This window comes from Anticarsia gemmatalis, chromosome 9 (genome assembly GCF_050436995.1).
Source record: "Anticarsia gemmatalis isolate Benzon Research Colony breed Stoneville strain chromosome 9, ilAntGemm2 primary, whole genome shotgun sequence".
Lineage (NCBI taxonomy): Eukaryota > Metazoa > Arthropoda > Insecta > Lepidoptera > Erebidae > Anticarsia > Anticarsia gemmatalis.
Window position 1 is genome coordinate 1704622 of NC_134753.1, and position 26594 is coordinate 1731215.

Below are 26594 nucleotides of genomic sequence, written 5' to 3' on the forward strand. Positions count from 1 at the left end.
AACACGTATACGTACGTGCACGTAGCATTCGTAGACATTCCAGTTATTCCTCGTTTATTACATTTATTGGGAGTTAGTAGAGAAACACAGCTTTATAATAGTTCTAATATATTTCTACTTATATTAATAAATATTGTGTAAATTATAACAAAACTTTGGCTAGCAGTCGCAGTCAATTTTACAAATTGTCAGTTTTATACATATTGATTATATTTTATTTACTTATTTGTATTATGTTTTTCCGTTTAATGCGAATAAGCAATCTCACTACACGTCATAAAAAAATTTGGAGTTGTTTCTGGTTTCGTTACTGTCCTTAGAAAATTAGTATAAGGATCATGCGACGTCACAGTTATTTGTAATATCGCATTTTTGTAATCGAAATTATCACTTTACTCTTTCATAATAACAGTAACTTACTGTTTTACATCATCAACCACCAGTATATCATTGGGTTTTTGTTATTTCTGGTGGTTACTTTCTGTTCACGATTCCCCCGCGGGATTCTCTAATAAAAATCTATGCATAAACCCCATAATCACGTTTGACCATATCAGCAGCTTTTTCAGCTATCATTATGGTCGGCGCGTTTGTATTCCCTCTAGTTATCGTCGGCATGACACTAGCATCGATCACTCTCAAACCTCTCACTCCATGGACTTGTAGAGTTTCGTCCACAACACCTTCATCTTCCAAACCCATAGCACAAGTCCCCACAGGATGGTAATGTGTACTGGACAAATGTAGTACATAACATTTCCAATACTCAAGACTGCCAAATTGAAGCCCTTCGCACTGTGGCACTTTCAAATCCACGACTTCCGAATCCAAACTCCTGAAATACGTCGTATTCACAACACTGACGTAGTCTTGAACATATTTCGCGAATTCCTCAATATCTTCCACATTGCTAAAATACCCTGAATAGATCAAAGGACTGTCTTCCGGATTTGAAGTCTTCAACATGATTTTCCCCCGTGATTTAGGCTGTAAATGCGCCACTAAGGCTGTCAAGCTACCTTTAACTCGCGTAGCTTTCGCCAGTGCTGTGCACGACTCGTCGTTGACCGTGAACGTGCTAGAACATAATAAAACAGGTAACAATGCAGACGAACCTGAAGGAACTGCCGACACTTGGTAGTCAGGAAACGTTTGCGACTCATTTAAAGCCGCGAAACCTACAATAGCTGGAACCGGGAATTTGTCCAGATGTCTAAACGGCTCCAGATTCTCAAAAACTGATGAAAGTCGCTTATTCCTGGATATAGACACTGGAACTAGCGGGTGATCTTGCAAATTTCGACCCACATTCGGCGAGTCTAATAAAACTTCTATGTTCATATCTTGTAGATGTTTCTGAGGTCCAATACCCGAAAGCATTAGCAGTTGAGGAGTATTTATGGCACCAGCTGATAAAATAACCTCATTTCTTGTCATTAGGTTAATAACTTTGCCGTTTGGAAGTTTCACTTCGACTCCGACTGCTCTTTTCATCTTATCGAACAAGATCTTTCTCGCCTTAGTATTTTTGAGAACGAATAAATTCTTGCGATCTTTTACAGGTTTTAAGAAAGCTGGCTGTGTTTTGACGCAAGCTTTTATCGGCAGTGAAACTTGCAGGTGCGTAACCCAATTGCCAGTACCCATTATTTTCTACAAGAATATCGTGTCCATTTTCTTCAAAGGCTTTTAAATATTCAGTCATTTTCGAACCCCAACTCGGTCTAGTTACGGATAAATATCCTTTAGTGCTATGTAGATGACCGGAGTCACTTTTCAGGATGGCTTTATCGTTGAGCCTTTCGCTTTTCTTGAAGTATGACGTCACGTTTTTCCAGTCCCATCCAGGGTTCCCTTTACGAACCCAGTTAGCGTAGTCTACCTTGTTGCCTCTAAGGTAGAACATGAAATTGACACCGCTGGACCCTCCCAGCATCTTGCCCATGATCTGATGGATGCTCTTTGTTTTGAGGCCTTGGCTTGAGAAGCCATCGTTGACCGTGTAGTAGTTCCAACTGGGTAATTCTGGTGACACCAATACTGACAAGCCTGGAAGCTGAAAGAAGAAAAATTGATAATCAGGTACCCCTTAAATGCAAGGGTGTCTACTTGGCCTATGGAAAATATACTTAGGTATCTGTGGGATAAAATGGCAAGGGTGTCTCGGTATATGAGAAGGAGGGAAGATATGCGATTTGAGGACTTTGTCTTCTTTTACAAGAATCATCATCATCAGAATCATTCAATAAAGATCTAATGCATCGATCATCATTGGCCTAGATTTCAATTCTCTATCATTTGCTTGGGAGGTGAATGCTTAAACTACTCGGCTATTACTAACCAATATTTATTTTGATCACACTTACATTAGAGGCACCGGGTGGGTCGTCTCCCGCTTCTATGAGCAACACATTCCAGTCAGAAACCTCCGTCAGTCGGTTAGCTAACACGCAGCCAGCTGATCCAGCGCCCACTATTACGAAGTCGAACGCCTGCCCATCTGGAACAAACAGACCGATTTTAAAACACACTCCTTTCCTACGTCTTATGCATTTAATCTGAACTTCTTATACAAAGGTGTATGAAGGACTTAATGGTAACACTTTAAAAAAATATTGAAGGAAATTACGATTTACAGTCGTTAAGCCACGACAAAGGCCTTCGGGCGGCTCGAACAACTTTGACACTAGGTTGACCACAAACCATATGATAAGAAGAAGATTACGTTAAGTTCTTTTTATTGTTTTTCGCATTCTGCAGCGGCATATTTCCGTTTACACTCGCAAGTTATAAAGCTGAATATTGCGAACTATACCTATTCAGTGATTCAGATTATTGCATCTGTAAGTACAGAAAACACATTGATAGTTCTTACTATTATTTATAGTAGTAGCGTGCACGTTTGGCTAACTTTAGAATCGCCATTGTATTTCATTGTACGTTTGTAACAAATATTTACATGCATCGGCGCCAAGAGCACTGGAATATATCTGCTTTTAGCCCAGAATTAGTATTAGATATACCGGTATTATCGGTATGCGCAACAAGTCATATAGGTAACGTACGTAATAGGTATACTTACTGAGTGTCAGAAATTACACATATTTGTAATTAGTACACTGTCAGATCTTGAACCGTATTTTTTGTATGAAATTAATAAAATATCAATTTGATGAAGTGCCTAGCGCCGGTTGCGCTCACCGGTCGGTAAACGATCTGTAAGTTAGGCAAATATTGGCGCGATCATTAGATAGATGAGTGACCGTGTAGTGGTTTTTGAACTGGTCGCCTCTGTGCTCTTCGGAAGACACGTAAATAAAATAAATGGATGTGAATGAGGCAAGGGAAGTTATTAAGGATGATACCAAGTGGTGTTCTTTGGTTTCTACTCCCATGGGAAAAAGGCGTGATATTATGTATGTACCTATAGATTTATATTCGTATTCATTATTTATGTTAAAAAAGAACTGGTATTTCAAGATATTATGACGGCAATGCGATATAATCTAAATTTAGTCATCGTTTATGTCAAAGGTGATCTATTTTCTATAACAATATCTTTTGATATTTTAAAACACTCATGTTTTATTCAAACACTTAAGATGCTATCTCTTTTAACATTTAAATAAACATGCTTATATATTTAAATATTATGCATCTAATTACATAATAATATACCAGGATTTTTTTGTATGTTTCACTGCGTTAATCTATGAAACTACTAGAAAGATTTGAATAAATACAAAAGTAGTCTTTGCAGAAGGCTTAAGGACCAGTTTTACAGTATAGAAATAAGTAGACCTCTGTGGCGCAGTGGTTAAGGTGGCACTCCGCCGCTATCGATGCGTCAGGAGGTCGTAGGTTCGATTCCCAAATGAAACAAATATTTGCCCACAAATAGTTGTTACGAGTCTGGTTGTACTTAGTATCCGTTGTTTGTATGTTTGTAAAGTCCCCACGAGACACGTGCAATTTCTAAGTACGGGAGTTGTTTTTAAAAAGGCCATAACAAAAGGTTGGTTTGGATCAAAATATCTGGTTCCAATGTTCACATATTTTAACACAAACTAGTTGAAGTATATGGGCATTAAGAAACTTAACCTTTGTTATTATATCAATAAAAAAAACATAACAACCTCCTATATTTCCACTAATGATCTAAGAAACCACTAGAACATGCAAATAGTTTCAAATACAAAAAAAAAATTGCAAAAAATATGTCATTATCATTTTAAATGAGGCTTTTTAACAACTATACTTACTAACGTGATCTTTGCACTATGAGATTTATTTTTAATCTCAATGGGTTTGTTTCTTCACGATAGGTTAGTAGGCATGTTAAATAAACGATTATCAGACATACAATTCCGTGGTTAAGTTGGTTGCCACGCCACTATCAGTGCATCGGGAGGCACTATCTGTGGTCGTGGGTTTGATTCCCACACGGGTATGTATTTTGAGTTACTACACTAAGTATTATTAGTGTGATATACTATGCTAGCTGTCTCGCGCTTCGTCACATAGGAGAGAATGGGTCAATTTTTCACATTTTTTACTGGTACTCTGCTCCTATTGGTCGTAGCGTGATGATATTATTATATAGCCTATAGCCTTCCTCGATAAATGGGCTATCTAACACTGAAAGAATTTTGAAAATCGGACCAGTAGTTCCTGAGATTAGCGCGTTCAAACAAACAAACTCTTCAGCTTAATAATATTAGGATTAGTATAGATGAAGAATGTGGCCGTTAGATAGTAAATATTAACCATGTACAACAGCTTGGGGTGGATACGGTGATGCTCCGACATTTATCGACGACACGCTTACGATTGCTATTTGTATCACTCTTAACAACGGCACCAACAGTTTCACTTCAGCCAACGATATCGCGTTCAATATATTGCTGAAACAAATAAATACATCATTAAATAATACTTCACTAATTGCCGAGGTTTCTTTTTCAAAATAACGTTATTGGAGGTAGTCTATCTAGAGCACCCATTCGAATAGCACTTACTCGAGTCCACGAAGTGAACCTGTCAAATATACGTGAGTAAGGCTGGGTGCTCTAGATGGACTACCTCCGTTATTGAAGGTATTATTTTTGACGTTTTTGGCTGTATGAACTATTGAGCAACTGTGAAAAACTTCAAAATTATAAACTTAAAATGTCGAACAATCAGAATCCAAAAAAACTAAAAGTTATTGCGAAATTGTTACGCAATAGGATCTTACTCATTGTAAATTAGGATTAAATTGTATTTTCTCCTAGATTAGCCTTTCCTACTTTGAGAAAAGAACCCGGCACTAAGATATTACCTACTTTTACCACAAAATAAGTAATAGGAGTTATTCCCTAAATTTTGATTAAGAATGTTTAATTTTAGGTACTAGTACATAAATGTGTGACTCAGAAATACAATTTTGGCATAATTGGGTAATTAATATTCACTTAACCAAATTAATATACCATGGCAAAGACATTTTATAACAAAGAACTTTTTTTCTTTGAATCCGCGATTTTCAAACAAAGTGTCGTGTGAATTTAGGTCCCCATAAAATATGACGAAAAAAATAACACGAAATTAAAATACATTATGAGATTTTAATACCTTCGTGTGATTTTGTTATTAATTAGGTATTGTTTAAAATTTTAGGTATCACCAAGAGGAAAAGGTATCTTGAGTCTGTAACAGTGTTTTTGACCTTTTCTAGTCCTGAATCACTAAGGGAAAAAGACGTTTACAGAGTATTTTTCATTATGGCAGTATTCCTTTCTACTTAATATATCAGACAATCAGTTTTTACGCGACTCAAATGTCCGTGGTAAAACAATCTAATTCTGACTAAAGAAAACTAATTTCTAAGCACCCATACAACACACTCATGGGCCCCAGGGTCCACGGCACACGGGTTAAAACCACTGGTCTATAGCAACTTAACACAATAAAATTCGTGACTTCATCATCTTGTCTTCTTCACTCGCACATAGTTCTAACTTGATCGACAGTTAAGTTGCCGTCAAACAACTTGGAACAAATTCACTACATCATTGTGAACGATTTTTGAGTCTGCTTTGAAGGAATTGTACAACACTCAACCGAGAGTCCTCTGCACTGATTCTCCGTTCAGTTAGCTTTATAATTCACCAACTTCTTTTCAAGTTATTTGGCGACAACAACAACAAATTATATGGCCATCAAAATTTGACACTTATAATAAACTCTATTCTACGCTAACACTACATTTTTAAAACAACCTACTTAAGTAAAAAAGTCGACATCTTATATCCTTACTCGACTATCGCGAAATGAACCTAGTTTTTGTATATTTTTCATATGTGTAAATATAATAGGTTAGTAATTATAGGATACAATTACATGCATTGATGAGTATGTAATGCATATTATTTAAGTAAGACCTAGCAAGGCTGAGCTGTAACTATGTATTATAATAGGGCTGGCAGAACAGACTTTGAAACTACTTGACCTACCTAACCTCACAATTCCATGAACCACATAAAAAATTTCAACCCTATTTTGGGTTTTAGGGGTGGTTTTTATTCAAAAAAGTGTAGTCTATCGTGGACCGCGAGGTTTCAACTGTTTTGCTTATGAATTTTATGTTCAATTCTTGTTTGTGTGTTACGTCGCCGGGATTACGTTACAGTCAAACAGACAAAGAGACAGACAAAGTATTGCGTTAATAGTATGAATTTGAACTTTATTCTCAAACAAAAGACCAATTTGAGGAAAATAATCTTTTTCACTGAAATGTTTACTTTACAATGATAAAAAAGGCACTTAACGATCGTTTGACGTAAAAGTGTGGACTATGGTTCCTTTTTTACGATTGAAAATTTGTCGATGGAATGAAAAACAACAAATATCTACTTACTTGCGTTGAACAAATTAGCAGCAGTTTTTCTACCTACTTATCTATTATTTAAGTGTCTAGTGTCTACGTTTAATGTTATAACAGCCTTTTACTGCTTTAAAACCAAAAGTATATAGTTAAATTAAATTTATGTAACAGAAAAAGAAAGCTTCTAAAACCACTGCTGTCTTTTCGATGTAAGAATTTTACAAATTATGGCCTCCGGTGCAAATGGATTACTTACCCCCGGTTTCTGAGGTACATACCTATAGCGGTAGTTTATCTATTCAATAGCGTTTAAACTCTGATAAGAAAACACTATTGAATAGATAACTGCCGCTAAATGTACTCAGACACCGGAGGTTAGTTTTGTTTGTACCTTTTATGTATCTATATTCTCAGAAGGCAGACATCGCTGAAACAAATTATAAGTGACTAGGTACAAAAAGTTACTTTTTAGTTGAATTTTATTATCACAATACAGTTATATTTGACGTTAGTAGGTACCTAATCAATACATTTTATTACTTGTTTGACCTTGTACGTCCTCTAAAATTAGGTATGATAATATATAATAAGGAGAATATGTAATGTGATGCTTTGTTACATAAATAGAGTTTCACTCATTAAGGTAAGTAATCTGACAGATATTTATACTTAGTTTACATTTCAAAATTAGTCTTCAATATGACTAACTGAGCCGCCTAGCTCTGCTCGCTTGTACAGTTTTATCACCTTTTCAGCCCAACACACAGAGTTTATATAGACAAAGCCCTCTTATTCATAAACACACTATAAACCTATTTTAGTTAAAATACTACTATAATATGTTTTCTCTTTTTCATTTCGCTAAGGAGTGAAAGAATCAACACTTTATAAGCCATTCATAACTTCACATATTTTTATGAATAAGAGGGGAAGTATTTTAATATTATGCATCTAACCAAGTATGATCATAAATAAAAAAATATCTTAAGCCTAACAAAGGCTTTCAATTTTTCTGGGTAAAACGCGACCTTGTTACCAAATATTAGCATAGATAGATATATCCGTATTAATATTTTATATGCAAAAGTCGGTCTCTCTTCCAGATTTTCAGGCCTAAACGGCTATGTTGATCAATTCTAGCATGGAAAGAAAACTTGAGATCAAGTAAGTATAGGCTCAGGCTACATATTTTTCAAAAATGTTGAAATATGTTGAAATCAGGGACTAAAAATTGTTCTAGAAAGACATACACAGATCATATCAGCGATGTCTTGTAAAAAGTTTAGGTACGTATTCGTAACTGGCGGTCCTCTATAACAAAATGTATGGATGTGAATGAAGCAAAGGAAGTTAGTAAGGATCGTACCAAGTAGCGTTTCCTGATCTCTGACTACCCCTATAGAGAAAAGGCATGATTTTATTTACGCATGTATTCAAAATATACTGAGGGAATGCAAAGTCACAACCCGCACTTCGCCAGCGTGGTGGACTTAAGGCCTAACCCCTCCCTCGTTTGGGAGGAGATCCTTGCCAAGCAGCGGGACAGTAAAGGGTTAAAAAAATGAAAAATTAGCGAACTTAGCTGTTAGCTAGTATTAATATATTATCAGGTTTTGTTCAGACGTAACTGAAGCGTTTCAGCCGGTAGCTAAGTGCATCAAGCCTGACGATATGAGGCTAACCTTTTACGGCTTACTGAATTTCACACAAACAATACAGAACTGCTGGCAATTAAATATTCATGAAAAAATAATTATAATTTCTGCGTATTATTCTTATTGACTTCTTTTGTGATCTAAGCGTTAGTGTTTACGACTGCTAACCTCGAGGTTACAGGTTCGATTACCAAATCTTTGAGACTAGCATTGTTAAAGGCGAAACGCTGCTGTATTTCATACACCTCTGCCTACGCCTTGCGCTATTACAGGTGTGAGTATGTATATAATCAAGTCCTCAACCCGCAAGGCAGTGTGGATTCAAGAATTTGTTTAGTTTAGAGACTCTTGCCCGGAAATAGTAAGTACATTACAGCAAGCTACTTCGAGAAAGGAAAACAAAAACAGAAGCCATAAGCACAGAGTTCTATTGAAGTCGTAGGTAACGTTGACGTCATATTCAGAAACCACACAAAGTTAAATAGTGCGTTAGGCTTTCTAAACACTTTTTTGAGTTAGCACGATCGGTTCGACAGCATTTATCAAACAACAAAATTCGGTTTAAACATTCAGGCACGACGATGTCGAACGACAATCCCGAACGTTCATCTACACATTATTACACTTCTAGGCATTATTTGGCTTAGCAAGGCGGCAAATCCGAATAATGCGGAACCGAATAGGTAGGCTGCCGGCTGATTAGTGCCGAAACGAAGGTGTGCCTCATAGAGCAGGCATTTTTAAAATTCAGACATCTTTTATTTATTTAGCAGCCCTACAGTACAGAAAGGAAATCAGACTGTACTTAGTAGCATTTAACTCGCGGAAACACATGATCTGTTAAGGTATACTACTTAGTTAATTTCACAAAACAATTATGTATCTACCGGCAGACGTCGTTTCCAGCAGATTACTGGCAATTTTCTTGTATTACACCCTTGCATAACACCTAATTATATGTCCTTCTGTTCGCTGAAGAAAATCTTTGTTTGTATGCAGCAAATTCTCGAGCTGTATTGGTAATAGAATGCTATTATGTCTTACAGTTTGACAACTTATCTAAAGTGTAATTAAGTAGTACTGCTTTAAATTTGCGATAAATATAATAAATGTATCACGCAGGCCATAGTCAGATGCTCATAGCCAGTTGCGCTCACTATGAGTTAAGCAACCTTAACGCGGTCATTTCATAGGTGGGTGACCGTATGATAGTACTAGAACTGAGCGTTTCCGTGCTTAAGAGGGCACGTTAAGAGTCAGTTCCGGTTACTGTTTTATATTTATTTTTTATTAAGATAACAGTCGTTAAGCCACATTAAGGGCCGAATTGAGTAATAAAAAAAAAGTCAGATGCATTACTCTGCAGGCCATTGCATTTTAAGTTCTTATTTTTGTATACCTTACACAGCGGCGAGCCTTGCAGGGCTCTTGACTAAGTTGTACGACTATAGTTGCCGTTTTAACTTATTTGATTCCTATAAAAGGATTCCTATAAATAAATTATTTGTGACATGTGAGTTGTGACAACTCGCAAACCACTGTGGCTTAATGGAATAATAATAACAAGAGGTTAAGGACCTGAGTGTAGGCGAGGGAACGCATGGACGCCGTCGTCACGGTCCGTCTCCTAAACCTTTCGTATTTTTTTATGTTTGCTCAGACACATAAAGTTCTCAGTGCTTGCTTAAGCCTGGGTAATAGTTATCAATAGGACTCCATTAGTCCCCTTTACACACACACTCTATCGCGCATGAAACAAAAATCGCGCGTGAAAGAGCGCGAGTGTGGGGAAGGGAAAGACCACGCGCTGCGCTCATCTGTCAAGCCCATGAAGAAAATCGCGAGCGAAGACCGAGTTGCTTTCCCGCGCGTTATCCTGCATGCTCCTAAGAACGTGCGATAGAGTGTGTGTGTGTAAAGGCGGCTATTGACTATCATAAGTGTCCGCATTTGACCTAAATGAATAAATAAATTGATTTTAATTTATGTATTTTATAATTAAATAATTGTGAAAAAAACTAATGCAGCAATTTTTTGGTTAATTACTGTAGTAGAATAAAAGATAATGATGAACTTAATTTAAATTCGACTACTTGAAAAAATAAATGGGAAAGTAGGTAAGTATTTCAGTTTCAGATGAAAAAAAAAACATTAACGATGAATATATAAATAATTAATTAGTTTAAATTACATTGTTTTGCAATGTCAGTGATAAAAAACGGGACCAATGAATACAAATAAATTTTAATAACGTTTGCATTTTCACGAATGTAATTTAAATTGCCTTGTAAGTTTATGATGTGTTTAATAATACATTTCTTATGGGCATGAGAAGTCCCCGACACGCACTTGGCCAGCGTGGTGGACTTGAGGTCTAATCCTACCCTCGTTCGGGAGAAGACCCTTGCCCAGCGATGGGACAGGCACGGGTTAAATAAAAAAAATAATTTAGCGTAATCCTTATTATTTTCTTCTTTTACCCCGTAGGAGTTTGTAAGGAGGAGGAACACGTGGCTTAGTTAACAACAGCCGCACGGATAGATCTCTGAGGTTAAGCTACGCTTGCCGAAGTTGTTCTGCAGATGGGTGACCATCTGATACATATCGAGTTCCTCCATTTTTTTCGAATGCTTGTCAAATTGTGGATCCTGACTGTCATTTTCGAAGATCTTTGACAGTCTTTGATACTCAAAAGCTTGAAAGTCTAACAACTAGTCTTACGAGGGGGGGTTTGATAGGCAGTCCCTTTGTGTAAAATACTGTTTTTCAGCTGCATTCGATGAGACTGGAAGCCGATTCCAACATGGTTGTAAAAAAGGCTAGGCCGATATAATGATATTTAGTAGGTATTAGGTGACGTCCACAATTTCGTTTGCGTAAATCATATATTCTATAAAGTAGCGGATTTTCCCGCCTAAAGGACTATGGGCGGAATCGTCCCCACCCATCAACAAAAATGAAATGTAGCTCAATTGATATATCTTGGCAAGACGATATTTTTATACTATGGCGACATTGCCCAAATGCATGGGGTTCTCATAGTATCTTCGGTTTAAACAAATATCTCGTTAACGTATTATTGACGACTAATTCCAAAATACATGCTCATTTATTTATTAATTAGTGCACAGCGGCGGACGCCGCATGCACATAAAGATAGCTGGGTACAAAATAACCCCCTCCCCCCGCTCTCCAACCCACGATTTTAGATCTGATCAGATTTTAATCTGCCAGCGCATCTGTTAGACAGCATTATAATTGACGAGTAAAAATAATTATTGAAATATGAAATCAATAACATGTATTAACCATATAATGGAAATGATATAAGTATATTAAGTATATACATATGAGTGCCTCTGTGGCGCGGTCGGTAGTATATGCGACTGTGGTGCGAGAGGTCTCGGGTTCGAATCCTGGGTCGGGCCAAACAGTCTTTTCTGAGATTTTCTGTTAAGAATTTCCTAGAGATTGCCCGGAGTTAGGAAGTTGAGGTCGACGACCTCCGTGCCTCGGAGAGCACGTAAAGCCGTCGGTCCTGCGCCTGACCTCTCACTGGTCGTGTCGGTTATCCGTCCCACCAAACTATGAGAGTGATGGAATAGAGAGTGTACCTGTGTATTGTGCACACACTTGGACACTATAAACAAAGTCCGGCACAGATGGCCAGTTTCAATGAACCTGACCGCCGTAGCCGTATATCGGCTAGGAGGACATTATTATACATATGAGTTAGTACTGTAATATAACAATAATGTTAAAATAACTTACAAATGTAAAATAAAAATATACGTTAAATAATAATTAAGTACAAATTGTTTTTTTTTTAAATATACATTCCCACTGATTTATCAAAAACAAATGATTTTAATTAAATAGGGGGCACTTCATGAACACGTTGGTATCAGTTCCATGTTTGTTGGTAGGTGGGGACGGAGCCCATACATTTTTGCCCATAGTCCTTTCTAACACACGGGAATTTCCGAGATCTGAATTTCAGCTGTTACTGTTATTCATGTCTATTTTAAACTTACGACGTGATTTACCTCCCACTATTATTATAAATGGGAAAGTTTGTCAGTATGTATGTATGTTTGTTACTCTTTCAAAAAAAAAGCTATGGACAGATTTTCTAATTTCACTGAAAACTTATAACCTAGATTAAAACCTACAATACTTTTTACCATGGGAAATCATTTTACGTGGACGATGTCAAGGGCTGATACTAGTATAAAATATTTGTTTCGAAGGATCTCTTTGACAACTGCAAAATTAAGATTGTTTTATAAATATCCTCAATGTATATACCTTAATAGTTGTGTGTATGTTTTTCATACACCTCTGCCTACACTTTCCGTACATCAGTCGTGATATTATGCATGTAGCTTAATAAGATGCAATAAATAACTCAAAACCAATATTCTGGAAAGAAATATAAGAAAGAACCAGATTTATTTGCTTAAAATGATCTAATTTCCATATTGTTGCTAATTTAAACAATTTTAAAGGAAGTTAGTATTAAAACTGGTTTGTTATTTTTGGCTTCACTTATAGGTATCGGACTGGTTTCTTTATAATTTCGTAATTTGGATGTCGCTAAATATAGACAAGTATATATTTTAATATAAATAATTATCACATGCTCTAACGGCGAAGGAAAACATCGTGAAACCTTGTATGCCTGAAATTTGTTTAATACGTTTATTGAGGGCAAGCAAAGTCCCCAACCCGCACTTGGGCAGCGTGCTGGACTCAAGGCCTAACCCCTCCCTCATTACGGGAGGACACCCTAGCCCAGCAGTGGGACATTCATGGGTTAAATTTATTATATATTTTAGTAAAATCTCTTTGGCTTCAAGAATCACAAATGAGTACACGGTTCATTAGGTTTCTTTCAATGAGCTCGTGAGGTACCCAAATATCAAGCTTTTTTGTGTAGAGAAAAGATTTTATTACAAGTTCATACATACTATAATGCGAAAAGACTTTTTGCCCGACCTAATAAATTCACATTTGGCTATTACATCGAAAGCTTGCTACCCTTATCCATATTGACATGAATGAATGTCAGTCTCATGTAATAGCGGGCGAGCCTATAGCCATTTACCGGCCGCGTTATCAAACTCCCTGTTAATATTGAGAAATATTCTAAATGAAATAAAGGAAAAATAGGACTCGTCTCGACCAGGGAATCGATCCCGATACCTCGTGAAAAGTTGGATACGCTTCCGACCGCACCTCAGAGGCAGTTAGTTCATAAGAGTTTTATATACCGAATGATGATGACGATGTATATATGACTTCCATTGGTAGGTATGTGTAATTGTTTGTGATTTTATTAAAAAAATCCAGGATCCCTCAACTAAGTTTTAACTAAGTAATAAAACTGAATTCGTACAGAAGATAATTATTTCACAACTTCATTAATTTTTTAACTTTTATATTATTTTTACTTATTATGTATTATTTATTATTATGTTATGTAAATATTTTCTTCAAAAACAGCATAGATGATATTATCACGATAATTATAATACCATGCACTTACTGAACCGAAATTTGTACTTATAATAAAATAGAGTTTAATTGTATTAGCTTTGTAGCGATCCCAGCCTAATTCTGCCAATAACACAATATCAAGTAAAATATATATAAAAATATTTATAAGTCGTAAATAAATAAGCAACTTAGTTCTAGTCCTAAAATAGAGTAACAAAACAACTTACTGCAATTGACTGCCGAAAACCAAAACTATAACCGTACACACAGATAACACATTAAACTTGAAAGGCAAGAAACTCATTTTGAAAATATTTGTTTTTAGACAAAATAATTCCAAATATTGTATTTTTAATCCTGGGAAGAGACCGATTTGCGTGCCAGCCATAGCCGCACTGAACGTTTGCGCGAGTCTCTGCTAAACTCATCTTTATGACACACCTACATTTGCATAAATATAATATTAAGTACTTAACAATATCTTCAACACTGTCTTTCTGTGCTCCGAAAATTTAATTGAGAGCCTAGGCGTGCGCGGTTTATCTAGATTATAATTAAGGATTCAGTGTATTTACCTACCAAACTAACCAAACGAAGGTAACCAAACCAAATATAAAACAGACCACCGTAAGGTGGATAACTCTGCTGATCGTTGATGTTTCCTAATTCAGAATTTTGTATACCTCCCACTTCAAAATTGATTGAAAATGACAAAACACTGTAACCTAACTAATCAGAGCTTACACCAGTTATGCATGCGTTTATGGTAATTACTTTCCCTCCCGGTTTACGTACTTTTTTAAGCTGCACGTTTAAAAAAATGTCACACGTGCATCTTAGTAGGTATGCTTCATACTTTGATGGACACGGACATTGAGCCGAGTTCCGGGACAATCCCGGATTTTCCTGTAGGGTTGCTAGATTAAAACTTACGTTCAAAATCCGAGTGCTGGAGACAGTAATGACTGGTCACGGGATAGGGCACCGATTACGGAAGAAACCCGGCCCGGATTGCCGGGCCATTTATTAGAACAAGTTTTAAACACTTGAACACAATTAAGTATTTTGCAAACAGACATATGAACTTCAATTTTATTTAACTGTACATGTAGATAAATAATGGAAGCCATTAATTATTAATAGTCACGTGTGCGTCCTTCACGTGTTTTCACACTACATTTTGAGTAATTTAATTTAGACATTTGCGATTCTTAATTAATATTATACATTGTTAAATATGTTCAGTTCATTATCTATCGTATTTCTACGGAAGGGCAACGTACGTAGTATCAATTTACTCACCATTAAATAAGTAGTCTTTATTATCTTTGCACTGAGGTTGTTTTTTTTTGTCCTAACAACTCTCATATGAATTATGATCGACTTAAATTACTAAACAACTTATTTCCTATTAATATGTTACTTATTTTTCTTTAGGCTATTACTAAAATATTAAACTAGCTTCAGAAATTCATGGTTACTAGCTGGTGTTGTTTATTGTCCTGCACTTAAATAGGTAGGTATCTATTTCTTGAGAGATACTAAATGCCTGAAATTTTTATTCTGTACAATGCGCAATTACGAGGAGAACGCGTAAGGCCATAGTAACATTTATTTACCTCAAAAATACCTGAGCTGAGTATCAAATGATGATACATAGCTATATTAGCATAGATATGATTTCATAGAAATCCTTGAACCTATATAAATGTGGAAAATATTAAAATCTTTTGGTATTAAAATAGGTACATATTTTGTTAAATTAAGGTAGGTGTACGGAGGTTTTGCATAAAAGCAAAAAGCGGTTCGTAGCATTGTACAGTTATTAAGATTTTTTATATTTCTGAACGGTGCTATATTGTCAAAAAATATCAATGTCAAAACAAACAAGTGTCAAATTTGTCAAATTCTCACCAGGAGCATTGGATTTTCAGCATGCATAGATGAATTTAAATAACAAACAATGTCTAAATTGCGTCATATATTCAATTTATCATACTGCCGATACTACAGTGTGCAGCAAGCGAAAAAGAAGCTACCTATAATATCATGTAAACGACCAGAATTTAATCATTATGAAGGTCAATCTTACAGTAAGTTTGAAGGCATACCGCTGGCTTCCAAAGGCTGGTTGCATGCAAAATCAAAGAATGACTACTTCGTCATATACGGCAATGCCAATAAAAAAGAAGAGAAACCGGTTTACAAGAAGAGTTTTGAAGAAATCGGTGTTTGTCCGAGTCTGATTGAGGTTATGTCAGAGCAAGGGTTTTCTTTGCCGACTGCGATTCAAACTAAATCCATACCTGCGATTTTAAATGGTCATAATACTGTGATTACCGCTGAAACCGGTTGTGGAAAGACCCTGGGCTACTTGCTGCCGATATTCCAGCATATATTGGAATGGAAACCATCTATCAAGGAGGATTTCAATAGTCCAATGGCTGTTGTCATAACACCTAGTAGAGAGCTTGGTAAGTATTTTCTTTTTGTAATTTCTAAATGCAATGCATGATAATTGACTAGAATTATATAGAAATTACATACATACATTCATAATATCACACCTTGTTCCCATAGAGGTTTGGCGATTTTTGCTTCATTCACATCCAGACATCTTGCTAAACAGGACGGACAGTTATGAATATTACACCTGATACAGAAATGAATGCAATTAAAAATTCTTCTTACTCTTTTGTGTTTCTTGGTCTCGATGCAGGTTACATTCATTATGCAAGGATATTTCCTCTATTTCACAATGTTGTAGACACTGAATTTAATATATTTACGAAAAATTTTATAACTAAACAAAAATATCTCTGGATAAAGCCATTAATATATAGTTTTAATTACATCTCATGACTTTATTTATTATCATAATGCATCACAAGAGTTTTACTGAATGCTTTGTAATGAGTTTTTTTTGGAAAACATGTCTTTGTATGCGAATAAAGTATTCAAATTCTAAATTTTGTTCAAAAATATCAAAAAAATGTTAAATGTATAAATTTTTTATTTTAGAAGGAATGAATATTTATTATCCTTGCTCTGCTGAATGTTACTGACTACTGGCCTTGTAATTTAATATTGTTAATTATAAGTCTAGTTACAATAAAAATCTCTCAAAACAAGACATGGAATGCTTGATTTCACCATGAAAAGTTGATCTGCACTTGCATTGGTTGCAGGCTGACTAGCTCAGCAAAGACAGGATTCTATATATTTTCTCTTTATTATACAGATAATATGTATTTTCTAATAAACATACAATGTAAAAGTTAAACAATTATAAAATTAACATTAACATGTATGGATGTGAGTGAGGCAAGGAAAGTTTGTAAAGGATACATAGAAAGATGTATCAAGTGGTGTTATTAAAATTTGCTCTCTACATAGCCCTATGGGAATAATGTTTTGTGTGATATTATGTATGTATATAAAACTCACATTTATTTTGCAGCTAACCAAGTGGGAGAAGTAGCACAAAACATAGCCCAGCGCCTCAATCTCAATGTAACAACTCTCGTTGGTGGTAAAACTAAGCAGAAAATGCTGAACCCTCCGATAGAATACTGCGATTTACTCGTGACTACGTTAGGAGCGTACAGTAAACTTGTTACAACAGGCATCTTTAAGATTAATAACGTACACCATGTGGTATTGGATGAAGCTGATACATTACTAGATGATAGCTTTGTTGATAAGCTTTCACATTTGTTGAAGAAGTTTGGGGTATGTATATGTTTCATATTATTTGACAATACAATGTGAGCTCACTGGTTGGTAAACAATCTGTGGGTTCCGCAAACCTTGACAACCAAAGAAGGGTTAGATGGGTGATTCCATAGATAAAACAATTTTAATATTTTATATGATATGAATAAACAAATAATTTCTTTTGAGAGTATTAATTTAGTTTTAATAATGTCCTTTGCAAGCTTAAAAAACTGAATATATTTTAATGTAGTTTTACTACATTAAAATATATTCAGTTTTTTAAGCTTGTGGCTTATAGACAGAGAATATTTTTTATGAAAAATATCAAGACATTTACATTCTTGCATACCTACATAAGTTGTGTTGAAAATTTGAGATAAGTTTTTTACTAAATTTATTACATCATTGTGTATAAATTCAATCTAAATCCAAATACTTTCTCCATTACAGATACGCTACAAAGTTGAAATACAAACGCCTCCATCAGGGTGTCAATTGACACTAGTAAGTGCGACAATGCCTCATGAGCTGCCGGAATCTGTCAGTTCCTTTGTAGCTCCTGATTCTTTAAAAACAGTGACCACCTCCAATCTGCATAGACTGTTGCCTCATGTGCCACATAAGTAAGTTTACAACTGTTTTACCCATTGACCTGTAATAATATGATTATAAAAGTGTAATTTATTATGAAGGAGAGAGTAAAGGAGAGATATTCAGATACTTAACCTTAACAATATCAATCATTATTTTATGTTTCCTAGCACTTTCGTAAAATAATTCAATTAATAATAATTCAATTTATTCAAATAAATTAATACATAAAGTTTAATATAAGTCTTATAGTTAAAATATTAGGTAGGTACATAATAAAAACATAGGGAGCCTGTATTAGGATAAATAAATCCTGTATCACAGGCTCTTAGATACGGCGAGCGTTATTGATAAAAAACAAAAATTTACTTATACAATATTTAGATATTAAATAATAATAGTTAAAATTTCTGGCAAAGTAAAGTTTAGATAGCACTACAGAACTGTATCATACTCCAGACCAACAGGACATTATTCCCCAGCTCCCGTGCTAGGTTTGTACCTGTGTTACGGTGAGACAGAGAACAAGGCCGTCAGAGTCTTTGATAACACAATTATTGAAGTACTATGTTAATATAAAGATTATAATGGACCTATACACTATCATTATATAAAAATGACAAAATATGCTAATATGTAACTTAAGTAACGAAACATGTATATTGAAACAAAAATAAAAATCTAGGTCAAGCATTTAATGACGCAGTTCAGAAATTTGCTAACTAAGGAATCTAGTGTAAGTGGGTCAGTAGTGTTTGATGGAATGTTTACATTGATGAAAAATGAAGTAATATAATAATGAAGTACAAAGTTCACACACATAATTATTACGAAAAATAACTTAATTAAACGCCTATGCACCCTCATAATCAACAGAGTTGATGTATCTCTGTTCAGCAGCTTTTCTAGCGGGACACTCTGCTATTCCTGTTTGGTGTTTATTGGGCTTATTGTAACGTGTGCAAGTAGCGCATTTAGGCTCCATGGTATGCTTCATTATACAAGCGTCTATTTTATGTCCCGTAGCCGCACAGTGTCCGCAAATGGTGTGACTTTCACGGCAAGATTTTGCCGCATGCCCGTACTGCTGGCACTTGTAGCATCTAGTTACAAGTGTGAAGTCCCTAACAGGACAAGAGGTCCAGTTTATGAATATACGAGTCTGAGTGATGAGAGCCTTGCGAATATTAGCAGGGACTTCAATTATATAATTACAGTTCGGGGCATCTTTCCTGCCGGATTTGTGGCTTAACTTGCATGTGGTCAAAAAGGTTTCTAGTGTCAAAGATGGAATTTTTTAGTGAAAAGAAACTTCGAACTAGTATAACTTGGTTCAAAGCCATCCTTCAACTTTTGAGCCATACTAACTATTGCTCCCAATTAGCTAGTTCTGTCAAGCATACCATTTTTAATGAATGATCTCCTTTCTGTTTGCTAATTATACGGCAATTTTTTATAACTTTAACTAATAACGGACTACATTTGTGGCCCCGCCGTTAGTGAATACGACTGCTGATCACCAGTTCTAGGGTTCGATTCCTGGGTCATGCTAAGTGCCATTTGTGTTACTTAATTACTTAAAAAACATGAAATATCTTTGTAGTAAGGCCTTAGCGAGTTATTTCATACTTCTATAACTGACCCTTTGTCCACCAGGTTTATCCGGCTCGGCAAGGCACAAAAACCGACCGAACTACTAAAACTAGTTCAAGCAGATGTCAATCAAAAACGACCAGTAATGATATTTTCAAACCAAACTTCAACCTGTGACTTCGTCTCCATGTTTTTGAACGAAAATAATATAGAATGTATTAATATTAATGGAAAGATGGCCGTACCGTTGAAGATTGGCAAGTTTGAAATGTTTAAAAGCGGCAAAGTTAATGTATTGTCTTGCACTGACATTGCTTCAAGAGGATTGGATACTATTAGGGTGAGTTACCTTATCCTACTAATATTATAAATGCGAAAGTTTGTCAGAGTGTATGGATGTTTGTTACTCTTTTACGCAAATACTACTGAACCGATTACGATGAAATTTGGGATATAGGTAGCTGAAGATCCAGAATAACACATAGGCTACTACTTTTTATCCCGGAGTTCCCGAGGTATCGGGATTTACACGGGAAGGGTTTCCACGCGGCCGAAGTCGCCAGCGGTCTCTAGTATTTTAATAAAGAAAATGTAAACAACAGCCTCGCAGATCGATTCCTAGGTTAAGCTACGCTTGCCGAAGTTGTTCTGTGAATGGGTGACCATATGATACATTCGTAGTTTCTCTGAGTTGCGGATGGCACGTTAAGTTATGGGTCCCGGCTGTCATTTTCAAAGATTTTTATCAGTCGTTAACAGTAGTCAGAAGCTTGAAAGTCTGACTACCAGTTTTACCGAAGGGTATCGGGAACCTCGGTAACTGGAAGACCAATAGGCAGTCGCTTCACGTTAAACTATTGGTATCCAGCTACGTTTGGTGAGACTGGAAGCCAACTCCAACACAGTTGTAAGGAAGGCTAGGCTGATCGATTAATACCTAAACTACCGCTAAATGTACCTCAGAAACCGGGGGTAACAAAATTATTTTATATTTCAGACACAACACATAATAAACTACGATTTTCCGCTCTACACGGCTGACTACATCCATCGCTGCGGCCGCACCGGTCGTATAGGCTCTCCAGAAGGCTGTACCGTCACAAACTTCGTTGCCTGGCCGCGAGAGATTGAACTAGTGAAAAAAATAGAACAGTCTGTCAGAGAACATGGCGACTTACCCAGTGTTAATGCGAATATCAGGAGAATTATACAAGACAGGATTGTGAAGATGACTGAAAGAGGGTTAGGGTAAACAGTAAAAGTTGTATTAGGTCGGGGATAAAGTCTTTTCGCATTATAGTATGTATGAACTTGTAATAAAATCTCTTTGGCTTCAAGAGTCACAAATGAGTACACTGTTCATTAGGTTTCTTTCAGTGAGGTACCCAAATATCGAGCTTTTTTGTGTAGAGAAAAGATTTTATTACAAATTCATACATGCTATAATGCGAAAAGACTTCTTCCCCGACCTAATATAAAACATTGAGAATAGCAAAATATGTTATTGAATTCTTAAATACGGATTCAAGATGAAATGAACCTTATGCCACTAACTGGTAAGATTTATTTTACATTATTAAGTGTAATTCGTTTGAGTTACTTGAATATTATGTACTGTTAGTAGTAAATAGAACTTGTAATACATAGTTACAAAACCAATGGCGTTGTATTTATACCCGTACTATTTTTTAAACAACTGTCGTCCTTTTGGCACTCAATTAGCAACACAATACTAACTCTTCTCTGCTCGGCACGGAGGATTTCCTTAGGCGAGATGTTAATAGATAAATAGGAAAACTATTTATTAATATACAGTATCAATCAGGGTGGGTCTTTGTATACTTGTAAGAACCTCAAATAATATTTACAGACATGTTACGAGATTAAACAGTACTTTAAATAATATACTCATTTTAATTTAAAATTTTATTCACACAATATTCAATCTAAATAAGATAGTTCCTACACACAAAAGATCCCTTTATAAACAATTGAACACTTTGGGATCGTACACGTTAAAGATAAGGCTATACATTCGAGTCTAAAAATAAAGTATACACACAGGGTAAGTCTTCATCGACTGGCCACAATATTGCTTATATTCAATACTATATAGTATTTATTTTAGGATTAAGGGTAAACTTTAACAGTATGGAATAATTTGGTTACCCTATAAAGTTTTTAAATAGGTTTGCGATACTTTGCACCTGTTTCCGACCCCTGAACAAGAGCCGGATAGAATTTGAAGCCCATTTCTTAATATGTATAAGAAAGCTTATCAGATGGAGTATTTGCAGTTGTTTTCACACCTTTGCAGTCACTTTATTGAGCATGTAGGTTATCTGGCACTTAAATATAAACTGTGAAACTGGCCTGCAAAGTTGTCCCTATACATTATCTATCTTATAGCCCATCCGCCAATTATTCAAAAGTCGTAAAACAGGTTATTTATATTCCTTCTAGTTTGTTTCTTAAAAATGCAGAAGTCAAATCAAAAATGGTCGTAATATAGGTATTCTTTGGATTTTTTTCCGTTTAGAATTGCTGAAGTTTACCGCAGTCCTGTTCGAGTTTACCCTCTTATACATAAATGGTTAATACTTTTTAAGTAAAGTGCATTTTAACGCAGTTATGATTTTACAGTGTGTGCGGTTTTTACTCCAAAGTATAAAAGTAAGAATTTAATTATGATATATTTAAAGACAAGATTACATGTCTATTCCTTTGAGATGCTACAGAAATTATAGTATTATTTACTTAAAGTTTATTTAAATACTTAGATTTGGCTTGTTATCATTAATTATTTAAATATAATATATATGGTTTTCTATAAGTCTACGAAGTACACTATAATTAGTAACACAGTTTTGTCACACATATAAAACTCTAATATTTACAATAAAGATAAAATTAGGCAACGGACGCATCTTCGGCGGTCTACGTTCTGTATTTACAGTACATTTACTATGACCGCTGCATTCTGACTATTTATGTGTGGATAGGTGTCGCCAAATGCCTTGAACAATTTCTCTAAATCTTAGGGACAGATTTTAAAGCCCGTTGGGAAATAGTTTCAGGTCGCGACAACGAAGGCTATTAATTCTTCATCGATTGCCTCATTGATAGATTAGGTCACGAGGTCTACGTTCTGTTTGCTTTCTAGGAAAGAATTTTTGTTCAAGTGGTTTGGCGGCTATACTAGTGTGTAGCATTTTAAGACACCGCGTACATTAGAATACACGTGGAACGCAGAACTCGAAACATTGACCGCTAGACCGCCCATAGTGTGGTCGGCGCTGTAACGTAAGTCTTTTAAATATTGATTACATACTTATATCTAGAACAAATACACGCGGATTAGGAAATAAGATTATGAAGTTCAATTCCCAGGTAAGGCAATATGTTGACAGTTTTTTATAATTTTCTACTTTTAATAAATATTTAGGATTATTTTAAAGATAATTTATTATAGTTAGCCGTCTTGGCTTGATACTGCTGGCACTTCGCCATTAGAAAACTATTTTCTACTCTTTGGTGTCCATATTCCTTTTTGTTTTCATCATAATCACATGATTATTAATATTATACAGTATTTTACAATTAGATAAAACTACAAGTGTTTATTTATTTCAAAATGTAAGTATATTACAAACTTATTTTGTCGTAATTAAAGGATAACTGTAGGAAGAGCAATGTGCAATGTTATTTGCGTCAAATCTTCTTTGTCTTACCCTTATCCCTTGTCAAGTAGGGTCATCATTCGCGTCAAGTAAATCCAAGAAATTAAAGTTATTAATGTTTTGATACACAACAAAATTAGTGAATGATTTTTAGGTAGGTATTCAGGCCATGCTCTTTTTACAGTTACCCTAAATTGTCCTACTGAAAGTATACATATGTTTAAATAACTTTTCTACAAAAGAAGTATATATATTTTCTCTACAGTTTATTTTTCAATATATATATTCATATATTTACAATTTAAAGTGTATTTAAATATTAGTTATTTTATTTACTCGTTAATGTCCGGACCGATATCTTATTGCTTTATATTTAATATACTTATAATAATAGATTATTGTATAATATTCACACACTAAATCATGCACAGATAGCGTAATTATAATTATTTAAATTTTAATCTAAGTTTTATTATAATAATATAATATTCTAGACTCTTATAAAATTTACTTCACAAATTTATATTTTTCACGTCATATTTATTACGTGAATAAAAAATACTGTTGCTAGATAATTGAGCGTTTAAATAAAATTTAATTTAATCACACAGTAAATAGTTTTAAATAAATTATTAAAGTATTTTCTATTTCAAATAATACAAACATTTTTCTATCCATATCTATGATATTATAGACATATTTATCTTATTAAAATGCTAATTATGTTAAGTAAAAAATCTATTGCGAAACCTTACCTTAAAATCACTACTTACAATAATCTAAGTTATAGTTAAAGTATATTTTCAATTATGTCTGCACACTTGGCGATAGTAAAAACCCTCCTTCATTATCCTTTGGCACAATTTTGGCACACTGAACTACTTTCCCTCTGGAATATGGTACTCAAGACATAAGATATTCCTAAAATGACGGCAGGTTATACCTAATCTCTCGCCGATGAAGGTCCTGGCCTCGCGTCTTCAGTGGACTTCCATCTGCTCTCCAAAATGGACTTGCCCTTTGTATCTTGGTTAACATTCTGGTGGCTATATCTTCGTTGCTCTTCAAACACTCTAGCTGTCATCCCAAAGACATTGTCTGCGCTGGTCTTCCTCCTTGTATCCAAGGTAGTCAGACTGTTTCCAGCAGACGGCGATATTCTATGCGGAAACCTTGGGGAACCTTTGATTTTCTCACAAGAATTCTGATGAGACATTGGTCTTTTATGAGTCGCTGGTAGTACAAAGTTCACCTTTGTCTCTGGCTCAGCTATATACTTCTGAGGACCTAAAGGTTCAGGGTCATAGGAACAGGAAGGTTCGTCATCAGTTACCCGAATAATCGGTCCACTTTTGGCGTAAGATTCTCTTCTTAACTTTAACTCTGGATGTGGAACGTGAAGGGTATTACACGATAAGACCATGGAGTGTTTTCTGTTGCCAGGAACCAAACCTGCTATCATTCCTACATGCATTTTTAAAGCAGCTGCTATACTCGAACCGGTTGGGTCTGCTATAGACATTGTAGAGGCTTTTCTACTCGACGGTCTACTGCCAAAGAAACTCTTCAGTCTACTCAGTAGACCAGTGTGTTCTTCTCTTTTGTTTAAACAGAGGTTGTATAAGTCTATCGCTGGTTGCGATTTCCTGTAGTTGAGTTTTGGTTGTGAACTGAAACTGACGGAGTTTCTTCCGCGGTAGGCCTCGGCTGACGGCCAGCTGGCTCGAGGGATGACTGGAGGCAGGACTGAGAGGAGCAGCATCGGTAAGCCTCCACTAATGCTTGGAGTCCGTCTGTCGATGTCTGCACGTGCTATGCCTTCTTCTTCTACTGTGTTTAATTCCGTCTGAAAAAGTGTTTGATTGATATATTAAAGGTTAAAGATGGGTTTTAATCGATTCTGATTTTTCTGTACAAAGTTGAAAGCAGATAACAAATATTTTGTCCTTGTTGAGCTAGTAGTCTGAATTTCTACTCAGTTTATCGACTGACAATGGAGAATGTTATTAGGTATGCCTAATCGCTTTAAATTTTGACTCAGTATAGCCTGTACATGTACATGAAAACTAGTTTTTGTTTTAGTCAAAAATACCAAGCAGTTTTGATTTTACAAGCATTCAAAGTTTCGAAAAATATCGAGTCCGGCTAACAGCGTGACGTCATAGTACACCGCGCCGCGCGGGCCGCGTCCCGCTTAATATCAAGTCTCCAGCCGTAGATGTAATAGCTTATGCAGTAGTTTGTTGTGTTTTCATCCGCTTATTACAATTAAAAAGGACCGTGTGAGCCAGACTTAGCGTAATGTACAATGACGTCACACGTCACCGTGCGGTTACAACTTGTTTTACTTATAAATCGGAAACTAATTGACGTATCAAAGTAATTCTTTCACTAGTATTTTTTATTTTTAACAGAGAATATGGAGTGCTAATAATCCAAATTTGTTCTCAACATTCTCCATTGTCATTTTTCATATAGAGACAATTGGAGTAAATGGTTCTGTCGAAGTACTATAGGCGCTGTTCAGATTTTCATACAAAATACAATAGTCGATAAATGTAGGAAATCGCCCCACAGTAGTTAATATTATAATTAATATATTATTATTAACCTATAAATTATCTATTTAAAACAAAACAGTATAAAGCCTTAGCATCAAGTTCCCGCTCAGTTCATCAAACAATAAGAAACAAAGAAAGAATTGTCCTCACCCTTTTATGCAAAGCAATAGACACGTTAGACCCGCTCCCAGTGTCCAGTGGTTCAGCGAGGAGTTTCTCCAGCCTCCCTATCTCCTTATCCAGGGCTGCCACCTCTCGTTTATACACCCTGTTCTGTATCTCTATCCTGAAGTGAAGTTCTTGAGTTTCGTCTGTCACAAATCTTCTAGTTTTACACTCTAATCTAAGACCTAGGCTTTGTATTACTGGGTCGTCTTCCGCTGAAAGAAAAAGCAGTTTGTAAGTCGATGAAATAAATAAAACTTAATTATAC

At 35.5% G+C, this 26594-nt stretch overlaps 2 protein-coding genes and 1 pseudogene across 3 annotated transcripts in view; 1 reads left to right on the forward strand and 2 right to left on the reverse strand.

The window, feature by feature from the left end:
* Nucleotides 1–97: 97 nt before the first annotated feature.
* Nucleotides 98–6312, reverse strand: LOC142975690 (ecdysone oxidase-like; annotated as a pseudogene).
* A 9600-nt stretch (nucleotides 6313–15912) lies between these two features.
* On the forward strand, nucleotides 15913–21579 carry Dbp21E2 (putative ATP-dependent RNA helicase Dbp21E2). Its single transcript, XM_076118115.1, has 5 exons — nucleotides 15913–16493; nucleotides 17480–17751; nucleotides 18187–18359; nucleotides 19984–20260; nucleotides 20918–21579. The coding sequence occupies exons 1-5, from the start codon at nucleotides 15983–15985 to the stop codon at nucleotides 21170–21172; spliced, it is 1488 nt and encodes a 495-aa protein (XP_075974230.1). The 5' UTR covers nucleotides 15913–15982; the 3' UTR covers nucleotides 21173–21579.
* A 106-nt stretch (nucleotides 21580–21685) lies between these two features.
* Nucleotides 21686–26594, reverse strand: part of GABA-B-R3 (gamma-aminobutyric acid type B receptor subunit 3) — a 180032-nt gene continuing 175123 nt past the window's right edge. For both annotated transcript variants that reach the window (XM_076118114.1, XM_076118113.1), the window contains exons 16-17: nucleotides 26312–26541; nucleotides 21686–25446 (exon numbers count right to left, since the gene is read on the reverse strand). In XM_076118114.1, coding sequence (XP_075974229.1) covers nucleotides 24544–25446; nucleotides 26312–26541 — 1133 coding nt within the window. In that variant the 3' untranslated portion in view covers nucleotides 21686–24543. The remainder of the gene's footprint in view (nucleotides 25447–26311; nucleotides 26542–26594) is intronic.